This window comes from Vespa crabro, chromosome 21 (genome assembly GCF_910589235.1).
Source record: "Vespa crabro chromosome 21, iyVesCrab1.2, whole genome shotgun sequence".
Lineage (NCBI taxonomy): Eukaryota > Metazoa > Arthropoda > Insecta > Hymenoptera > Vespidae > Vespa > Vespa crabro.
This window is the reverse complement of record NC_060975.1, coordinates 1,646,029-1,657,500: the sequence shown is the minus strand read 5'-3', so window position 1 is coordinate 1,657,500 and position 11,472 is coordinate 1,646,029. Positions and strand designations below refer to the sequence as shown.

The 11,472-nt window shown below is 27.3% G+C and overlaps 1 protein-coding gene across 3 annotated transcripts in view; it reads right to left on the bottom strand.

Annotated features, from left to right (window-relative positions):
- LOC124431440 overlaps positions 1–11,472 on the bottom strand; it is a 30,322-nt gene that overhangs the window by 442 nt on the left and 18,408 nt on the right. For all 3 annotated transcript variants that reach the window (XM_046979373.1, XM_046979371.1, XM_046979372.1), the window contains 3 exons: positions 4,258–4,394; positions 1,638–1,814; positions 1–909 (listed from right to left, as the gene is read on the bottom strand). The exon at positions 1–909 is cut by the window's left edge and continues 442 nt beyond it. In XM_046979373.1, coding sequence (XP_046835329.1) covers positions 749–909; positions 1,638–1,814; positions 4,258–4,394 — 475 coding nt within the window. In that variant the 3' untranslated portion in view covers positions 1–748. The remainder of the gene's footprint in view (positions 910–1,637; positions 1,815–4,257; positions 4,395–11,472) is intronic.

Below are 11,472 nucleotides of genomic sequence, written 5' to 3'. Positions count from 1 at the left end.
CGCGAATTTTCAAGCACGTACTTATATATAGCATACATTATTTAAAATTCATTAACTGTTTTCATATATAAATTAGAAAGATATTAATAGAAATGTAATAAATTCATTGAAAGATTCGAAAAATAAATATCGATATAGATCTAAATCAGGGAAATTCAGTGCGGCATACTTTTTATATTTTAAGAATTAGATCGAAATCGTTTCTCATTGGTCGGTCGCTTGATAATATAAATCAAGATGGCGATCGCGCGAATTTTCAAATATATATGTACTTACATATAATGTACATTATTAAATATTCATTAATAATTAAACGATCGACTGTTCTTATATATTAGTTAAAAATACATATAGTTAAGAAGAAGAGGAAATAAAAGAAAAAGATAATAAATTCATTGAAATATTAGAAAGATATACGATAGAGATGTAGAATTATTTTGGTGGTACAAAGTTTTTTTTGTGCAAATCAAAAGATAAAGAAATGTAAAACATGAATTTGTAAAAGTTTTTTCGATTTAATTTTTGAAATAAATAAACATATAAAAAATATGAAGCGAGAAATGCACTCGCTAAGAGTGAATGAAGGATATGAAAGAATAGGAGAAAAGAAGGAAAAAGAAAGAAAAAAAAAATGAAAAAGAAATGAAATTAAATTGAACGAGAGTTGATTGCTTCTACTACTTTTTTCTTCTTCTTCGATAGTTCTTCAGGTGGAAGCCCTTCGCTGCTACAACCCATTCTGCAAATCTCAAATGTAATTCGTTCTGGCGGTACAACAGAGAAACTTGAAACCACAACGACAGTAGGAGGATTGTCGCGATCTGTTGCTAGTATTCCATCGATTCACTTTTCGTCCGCCATTGTTACGAGTTACTCGATTTCCGGCTTCCTGTAGGGCCACACATTTTTCTGCAAAAAGAAAAAAATAAAAGAAAAAAATAAAAAAAAAAAAAAAAAAGAAAAAAAAACAAAACAACAACAACAATGAGAACGATAAATTAAGAAAGAGAGAAAGATAAACAAAAAAAAAACGAAAAAAAAATAAGCTATAAATGTTTAATATTTATACGCAGGATGGAAGAAATTTACGAGAAGAAAGGAGTAAGAAGATACATAAAAAAAAAAAAAAAAAAAAAAGAAAAAGGAAAAGAGAGAGACAGAGAAAGAGATCATTTAATTTCTTTATTTTATTAATTAATAATTTCAGCATAATTATTGATTAGACATTAATTCATTATAATTTATTTATAATAATATTTTTATTATTAAAAAAAAAAAAAAAAAAAAAAAAAAAAGAAAAAAAGAACCACATTGATTTATCATTCAATTAACTTCGACGTAATTATTTATATAAAAAAATCATCGTTATATTATTAATTGTTAGAGAATTATTTAACGATAAATAAAGAGAAATAGAGATATTGATAGAGAATACAGATATATAGAGAGGGAGAGGGAGAGGGAGAGAGAGAGAGAGAGAGAGAGAGAGAGAGAGATAAAAAGGATAATGGAAGGAACGTGTGTCCCATATTCGATCATTTGATCCTTATTACAAAATCAAGCCGATTAGGATTGCAATGATGGTATTATTAAGTGATCGAGAGTCTACACAATCTCTGTAGTAGAGATTGGCATACCTGTATCAGCCTCGGATTGGGGCATGAATTCCTGTAACTCAGCGATCAGTGCACCTATCTCTTCGGAATCCTTTTTGATGCTGCACAATTCCTCCTCGTTGAAGTCGGGCGTGATCTGCTTGCATAACAGGATCTGAGAGATAACGTTGCCTATATTCGACGGTCCCGCTCTGCTCTCTGAAATATTATCGAAAAATAAAAATATTGGTCCTTCCGAATTTTTATCCTTATACTTTTTCGATAGTTCTTTAATTTTTTCCTTCTTTCTTTTTTCTGTTTTCTTTTCTTTTCTTTTTTTTTCTCTTTTATTGTTATTATTATTATTATTTATTTCTTTGGAGGGTTTTTGTTACGTTTTTTTTTTTTTTTTCCATTTTTCTTCATTTCGTTTCGCTTTGTTTTCCTTTCACGTTCCAAATCTTATTAAACTTTACGTTTTTCAAATTACATTGTACATGCACAAAATTGAATGAAGTATTTGTGAAAAGAATTGTATGATCTTATTGTAGATTGTATATTAATAAATAAATAAATAAATAAATATATATATATATATATATAATAATTGATGCTACGTGTGTTTTCGTAGATTAAAGTTCATAGATTAAAAATTCCAAAATTCAAAATTCAAACTAATATTTTGTTTTTATTATTATTATTATTATTATTATTATTATTATTATTATTATTATTATTGACGATAAAAGACGCTATATAATTCTTTTCTTTTTTTTGGTTAATTTTTTCATCCCCCTCTTTTTCTTTTCATTTATATCTAACACTTAGCACATTAATTTATATCTTTTAATATCTCAATTATAATACAAATATAACAATCGTTATCGTACATCTATGTCGTAGGATAAATATAAATTAGAAAAAGAAGTGTATTAGAAAGGAGACGTTTAACGAACTGTTTTAAAATAAAGATGTTTGTGCTTTGATTAAATTGATAATTACGTATCAAATTAAAATTGTTCGATAGTAATACTTTAAGTTTCTCTTAATGTACCATGGGATTTGCTAGAGACAATCGAATTTTCTATGCTACTTCTATCGAAGGAACTTTCTCTCATTCTCCCTATCTCTCTCTCTCTCTCTCTCTCTCTCTCTCTCTCTCTCTCTCTCAATCTCTTTATCTTTATCACTATCTCTATCTCTCTATCTTTCTCTTTATTTACGTTCGTGAGATAAGGTACTATCGACTGTAAATAATTGGGAAACGATCGAATTACGTGCAACTCGTGCCTAGAATTTCGATAATGAAGTTGAGAAAGAGAAAGAGAGAGAACAAGGGGGAGAGAGAGAGAGAGAGAGAGAGAGAGAGAGAGAGAGAGAGAGAGAGAGAGAGAGAGAGAGAGAAAGTTTGTCTTCGAACGAGAAAAAAAAATTTCTTTCTCGTCAATATCTTTCAGATTTGTTCGAAAATTTATTATTATTATTATTATTATTATTATTATTATTATTATTATTATTATTATTATTATTATTATTATTGTGCAATAAATTTAAGCACGTATATGCATAAACGTGTATATGTAAAATGATAAGAATATTGAGAACATATTATATATGTCAAAAAATTAGAATATAAAATAAAATATAAAATTTGATGTAACAGAAAGAAAGAGAGATAGAGAGAGAGGGAGAGATACTTTATAAATATAAAATAACAAAAAGAAAAATTATAAATAAATGGAATAAAAATTAACATTAATTAATCTGATGAAAATTATTTTAAACGTTATATCAATGAAATACAAAAAAAAATATGTATATATATATATATATATATATATATTTTTTTTTATATTTATAATATATAAATCATGTATAATATTTATATTACAAGATGACGGTTTCGTAGCGTGTTGATTTGAAGTACTATATGTCTATAAAGTAAATTAGGGGCTGAGTAAGTGAGACTGTTTAGATCAAAGGAGCTGTATTGCCTTTAACATCTGTTGAAGCTTGGAGTTTACCTTTGCGCTTTGCAACTCGATAACACCTGATTGAGTCAAGCAAAGTGACATTGCGTTCGTTGATGTCATACCTAACTGATATATTTCCTCTCAAATTATTAAGATCGTCGTCTCTAATAACACGTTAAATTAATTCACATTTTCTTTCATTGATTTTATGATCTTAATATTATTGAATAAATAAAGATCTGATGTGTGTGATTGTCCGAAGAAAAAAAAAAAGAAAAAAAAAAAAGAAGAATCAGAAATTTTTCTTCTCGTAATAATTGATAATAGAATAAAAATAATTCAACTGTTGATTTAATGTTCTTACTTTTTTTCCTTCTTCTTTCTTTAATTTTGTTCTTTTAATTAATTATCAATTAAAAAGGAACATGAAATTTTATAAATGTATACGATTGAAATGTACCAAAAAAAAAAAAAAAAAGAAAAAGAAAAAGAAAAAAAAAACAGAATAAATAAATTGAAAGAACAAAAAATTCAATTCCTTCTTATCGATATGATAATCGAACGTACAAAAAGGAAAGTGATATTTTTGTCAAAAAAAAAAAAAAAAAAAAAGAAAAAAAGAAAAAAAAAGGAAAAAAGAAAAAAATATTATCATATAAAAAATATATATCATATATAATAATACTTACCAAAATATCCAGTCATATCCATCGGTACAATTCTTATCAGATTTTTACTCTTCGACAATTCACGAAGGAACAATTGCGTTACGAAGAATAATAGGACCAAATTTGGACTATCCGCTGGTATTCCAACATCCATCGCGCTAGAAATTACGGAATTTAAATCAATATATGCCACGATTAAATCTACGAACCGTTCAGTTTGTTAACAATATTATCAATTTAATACGTTAAGGGAGAATATAATGCCCTTATGTAAACTATGTTACAATCGTATCGCGGTTATTTGTTCATATAATTATTATCGAAAATGTAATACCATTATTGAACCAAATCCTAAATATTTGTTTATCTATATATCTATGCGATACGTATGATCGCAATTGAAAATAAAAAAAAAAAAAAAAAAGAAAAAAGGAAAAAAGAAAAAAGAAAAAAAGAAATGAAACATTCATTTTTAAAAGGAAAAAAAGGTGATCTTTTTTTTTGCGCAGAACAAAAAAATTCATTCGATTATCGAGGATGACTCGAAAGTTCTTAAAGCTTGTGCTTTTATAATCTGAAAAGAAGAAGACGATGTTAGCAAGGTATGAGAATTGATTGAATAAAATATAAATTCATTAATATTTCGAAGAAAACGAATTAATAAAAAAAAAAAAGATATAATAATAATAATAATAATAATAATAATAATAATAATAATAATATTCATAAAAATAATAAATAAATAAATAAATAAAATTCAAGTAAAAGAAAAAAAATTTTCCTTCCTCCCTTTTCTTTTCTTTTTCTCTCTCTTTTTTATTTTTTTTTTTTTTATACTTTTATTTCTTCTTTCTATTTAAATCAAAGAAGAAGAAGAAGAAGAAGAAGAAGAAGAGAAACCATGTTGTCTTGATTCGCAATATGTCGCCATTTTTCTTAGAAACAGTTTCTTCGATTCGGTATCATGCTCAGACGGCTAATTACTTGAAAAACGTAATTGCCAATGTTCGAGCAATAATTAAGAGCGTTGACGTTGAACTAATTACAATTGACTTTTTCTTTCTCTTTATTTCTTTCTTTCTCTTTCTCGCGTACCATCTTTTCTTCGTTCTTTTGATCACAGACCTGTATTTTCTCAGACTAAGAAAAAAATCTATCGAAATATATGATCGAAGTTAAATACTCTTTCATTTCAAAGTTTTACCGTATTCATTTTATTTTCAGTATAACTTTTCTCTCCTTTTATTCTTTATAATTCATTACAATTTAATAATAATTTAACATCATTAATATTAATTCATTATATATTATTATATAAAATCTTTAGAACAATTTATTATATATAATTTATATATTAATTCATTAGACTTATTTACTTTTTTTCGATATTAAAATAATTTCCTTCTATTTTTCTTCTTCTTCTTTTCTTTTTTTTTTCTTTTCTTGTTCAAATATTTAATTTTTTAATCGAATAATAAATAATAAAGTTGTCCATCAATTCGATCCGCCATTCATACTCATGTACATATAAAATATCACATTGAAATCATTGCTAAGTTATTATAATAATAATAATAATAATAATAATAATAATAATAATAATAATAATAATAATAAATAACAGTCTCCGTTCTTTGATGTCTAACGATTTATAATACTTTTCTAAGTATCGCGTGAACTAAGAAGTCGATTATAGTTTCCACCTAAACGTTTCTATCACGCTAACGATAAGCTACGAGCAAAATCGTTAAGATAAAAGTTTCCTCTTTTTCTCTGTCTCTTTCTCTCTCTCTCTCTCTCTCTCTCTCTCTTTCTTTCTTTTTCTTTCTATTTTTCGAGATTTAACATAAAATTAGATTTCAAAAAAAAAAAAAAAAAAAAAAAACTCCTCTCTCTCTCTCTCTCTCGCGTTATTTTTTTCACGAGCATTCAAATATTCATCTGTCCAAATCAAAAACTTGTCCTCCTTCCTTTTTCACTTTCTATCTTCAATTTTGTTTTTTTCTCTTTTTCTTTTCTTTTCTTTTTTTTTTTTTTTTTGTTCTTTTTTTCCTTTCCCATAAACACCGAATTTATCATAATCATAGTGATTCCAAGGCATATCTCACAATCTCCTTTCCCCTCAACCTCTTTCTGCTCTCACGTGCACCATTTCTTTTTTCTTTTTTTTTTTTTTTTATTTTTCTTTTTTGTTACATCAACGTAGGATTTCGTTTAAAATGAATGTGTGTGTGTGTGTGTGTATGTATATATGTGAGAAAAAGAGAGAGAGAGAGAGAGAGAGAGAGAAATGGGGAAGGGGGAATGAGAGAGAAAGATGAAGCAGTGGAATTCAATTAATTTTAATATGAAAACAAGACTGTTTACGCTTCCATAAATTCGTACGAAACTTTCAAAGCCCATTTGATTTTGCTCGCTCGCTCGTTCGCTTATTTGTTACTGACTGCTCACATTTTTCTCCTTTATCTTCCATTCTTTTTTTTTCTTTTTGTTTTCTTTTTTTTTTTCTTCTTTTTTTGTTTCCTTTCCCTTTTTCTATCCTACCCCCTATTTTACGATCATTATTATATTTTTAGTTGAGAATGAATTTTGAATTCTTCGAAATACTTCAATGAGATTAGTGATTAAGGGAATGCTTTTTCATAAACGTTTGTTTTTATAAACATAAACGTTTTTTTATAATACATTTTCTCTCTCTCTCTCTCTCTTTCTCTCTCTAATTCTTTTTCTTTTTCTTTCTCTCGTTCCGTTTGGCAGAGAAGAAAATTTATTGTCTTGTAAACATATATATATATACATATATTTTTTTTTTTTTTTAATAACATCAAAAATGATAATATCGATTATATATAATCTCGTTGATATTTCTATTGTTATAATACTGATCATATATATATATATATATATTATAATTCAAATAAAAAGTAATATAAATGTTAGAAAATAATTATTAACATTTAAAAAAAAAAAGAAAAGAAATTAATTCGAAAGATAAACTTAATCTATAAATAATTTTAAATTATAAAAAATTTTTCATATTATCTAGACTCGCACTGTACGTATACATCTACCAAAAGATACGACTTATAAATAATATATATGTATATATATATATATATATATATATATATATATATAACTAAAGTATATATACACACACACAAACACAAACATACACACGCACACACACGCTCGCATAATTGGGCCAGAAAGAAAATAAATAATTCTGCGTATAGAGACGTTCCGACGTTAGAAAAAGATATTTTTATGGTAAACCATTTCATTTCTTACGAGAGAAAAAGAAAAACGCGAGATCTACGAAGACGTAAGAGATCTATTACGGGAAAAAAAAAAAATAAATAAAAACAAAATGAAAATAAAATAAAACAAAATAAAGAAAGAAAAAAAGAGAAAAAAAAAACCGAAAATAGAAAAACAGTAAAGAAAGAAAAAAAAAATGTCGACTGCTTTTCATCGTCTCTCTCTTTCTCTCTCTCTCTCTCTCTGGCGAGAATGACGAAAACGTTTTCAACGACGCGAAATTAACGAGATACGAACACAAGAACTGTTCGTATCGTAAACACATACAAAGAGAGCGAGAGAGAGAGAGAGACAGAGAGAGAGAGAGATTTCTATGGAATAAAAAAAAAAAAAAGAAAAAGAAAAAAAAAGACTTACAAGAGAAATAGTCTCTCTCTCTTTCTCTCTATGACCGAACGCGGTTAAGAGTAGGGAGAGAGTGAGGCAGGGAGGGAGAGAAAGGGCAGCGAAAGAAAAAAGAAAAAGAGAAATAAAAAAAACTTTTACGCCGACGTCTTCCTACCTATGAAGCTTTCTTCGTCTTTTCTCTTTCCGGTCTTTCGCGATATCGAGCTCGAAAAAGGGCTTGGAGAGGTCAAAGGGTACGATCGTTGGAAGAAGAACCTTTTCTCCCCCTTTTTTTTTCTTTTTTTTTCTTTTTTTTTTTTTTTTTCACTAACACACTATATAAGAAATAAGAAGAAATCCGTACTCGTTAAGGATTTTCCTTTTTTTTTTTCGTTTCTTCTTCAAACTCCTGCTTTTCTTCCTTTTTCCTCTCCGATTTTTTTTTTGCCTTTTTTTCTTTTTCCTTTCCATTCATTCTTCCTTCTTCTTCATCTTCTTTTCTTCCTTATCCTTCACGGTCAATACGATTCCTTAATACATAATGTTTTTCCTCTTTTTCCTCCACTCTTCTTTCCGTTTCTTTTTTTCTTCCTCTTCTTTCTTTTTTATCCTCTTTTTTTTTTTCTTTTTACATATTCTTTTATAAGAGAGACATTGAAGAAGAAAAGTTCTTCTCCCAAGTGGGAAACATCAAAATCCTCTTCGAGGATTCGCAAAGAATTCGTTAAAAAAAAAGAAAGAGAAAGAGAAAGAGAGAGAGAGAGAGAGAGAGAGAGAGAGAGAAAGAGAGAGAGAGAAAGAGAGAGGTCTTTAAATGAGAAGAGAGATGAAAGAAAAAAGGATTTTATGGTTTGAAAGAGGAGGATTTTTATAGAGGGTGAAGAACGCCAAGGAGGTTCTTTTCGTGACTTACAAAGAAACAAGAAAAAAAAAAAAAAAAAAAAAAAAAGGAAGAAAGAAAGAAAACAATTACATTTTTTTCGTAACTTTTAAGACTCGTATTTAAGATCGCATTATTACAAACTAAATCTTTAGTATTAACGATAAAGAAAATAGGATAGACTAAAACATCCCCTTCCCAAAATGACCAATTTATTTTTATGATCATTTAAAAACTTCTGATCTCTTAATATCCATTAACTGATTAAATTAAAAATAAAGATAATATTCGTATTTCACTTATATTCAGTTTCTATCCTTTAATCTCATCCCTTTCACCCTTATAATCATACATATATGTTTATATTGGATTGGCCAATAAATAATGTCGATATTTTCAATTGAAAATAATATTAACGTTGTTTATTACAAATACGAAGTATTAAGGATGTTCAAGAAAAGAAAAAAAAAGAAAAAAAAAAAAAGAAAAATTATTAAGATATTAAATAAATATAAAAGGTTATGTGAAGTATTAAATATTTTCAATTAAAAAAAAAAATTATTTATTTAAATATATATATATATATATATATATATATATATATATATATAAATAATGAAAATAAATATATAAAAAATTTGAACATTATATTTATCGGCCAAATCGATATATACATACATAGACATATTTATATTTATATATACATATACATATACACATATTTTTTTTTCTTCTTTTTTTAATTTTTTTTTTTTTTTTTTTTTTTTTTTTCATTAAACAATTTCTCTCGACCTTCTTCAACTCCTTCTTCAATTTTTCATAATCCACTTTCATTTTCTTCTTCCTTACTTTTCCCTTTCTTTATAAAGTTTTTCATATTTCTTCTCCTTGGTCGACTTTATGTTATTTTCTTTTTCTTTTTTTCTTTTCTCCAATGTTCTTCGTCGTAAAGACTCCGAACTTTAATTCAAACGGTCAAGGTTGACTACTATTTTATACTTAACAGTTAAACTCTACGCGTTCTCTCTCTCTCTCTCTCTTTCTCTCTCTCTCTCTTTCTCTCTCCATTCCATTATTCATGTCCTTTTGTGTCGTCTTTTACGATTCTCATAGGTTACGCGGCAAACCTCGTGACTCCTCTACGCGCAATCATCCCTCTTATATAACTATATAGTCCGTGGGAATAATCGATTATGTCGAAATAGGACATACATAGATCGATTCTTATTCTCAAGTGTAGCGAAGGGTCTACTCGACACCGTTAAAAAAATGAAGGACTTTTCTCTTCGATCTGCTTCGACGACGACGACAAAAAAAAAAAAAAGGAAAAAAAAAAAGAAAAAAGAAAAAGAAAAAAAAGAAAAGGAGATAGATAATACATATATACATATATACATACGTTACATATGCATTTTTATGCATGCACACACATTTTTACGCATATATATATACATATATATATTATATACATTTTAACATTCATATAGTTTATCCATATTTATATCCTTTTTCTTTCCTCTTCTTTTTCCTCCTTTCTCTTTTTGTTTTTTTTTTTCTTTCTTCCTTATTAATTTTGTTCCTTTTCTTTTCTTTTTCTCTTTTTCTTCCTCCTTTACATGAAAGAGAACCATTTTCGATCGATCAACGTGAGATTATAAAAAAAAAAAAAGAAAAAAGGTAAAGGTGTTGACCTTTAAATCGAATTATATAACAATGATCAAATACAAAACGATTGAACATGTGTACGTACATGTGATCATACATCTGTACGTACAAAATACGTGCAAATATGTTTTATCGAATTATTATCGTCGATCGTTTAACGATAAAATTTTTTGATTGTTTCCAACAAATGAATATTTACATGATCATTGACACGTTTAAATAATATATACATCCACACACATATATATATATATATATATATATATTCAGAAAATTACATATACATACACACAGATACATTTATAGGTCCAAGTTGAAATTTTCTCAGTTTTCTCGCGTTTATGCGAACGTTCAGAGTGCTTGCCGTATGCGTTTAAACGAGTTACCAACAGAGTCGAACCAACAACGTTGAAAGTTACGAACCGTGAAGTTAACTCCCTGCAAACTCGAATTTTCTTCCGTTTGCCCAAACGACCCCGACGACCCTTCCTTCCTCCCACCCTCTCTCTCTCTCTCTCTCTCTCTCTCTGTCACTCTTTCTCTTTCGCTCTCGTTCTCTCTGTTTCCAGATTATATAATATCGTAAATGTTCTTTCACGAGGTATATACTGCAAAGGAACACAGATGTCTATGATTGTATGTGTTCTATGTACAACTTGGATATTTAAATACTCGAATACAACTCGTCTATATCTTTAAAAATACAGAATCGGGTGGAGGGGGTGTGAAAGAATAAACCAAAAAAGTTCATAAAGAGGATCGAATGTTCTTAGATCATCACGAATATCGATCTTATTATTTATCAAGATCATTTGGATTAAATGTTGTTGTTGTTTTTTTTTGTTTCCCCTCATATTTATCAGAAAAATATATTCCCTCGATTGAAATAATTGATAATACTTTTTTGACTAATTCTCTATATTAAATCAACGTAATATTATAATATTGATAATGAAAATTTTTCAGATATTATACTAATATTTTAAATTTGAGAAATATTTAATGTTTACCAAACTCAAAATTCAGATTCAAATACAGTCAAG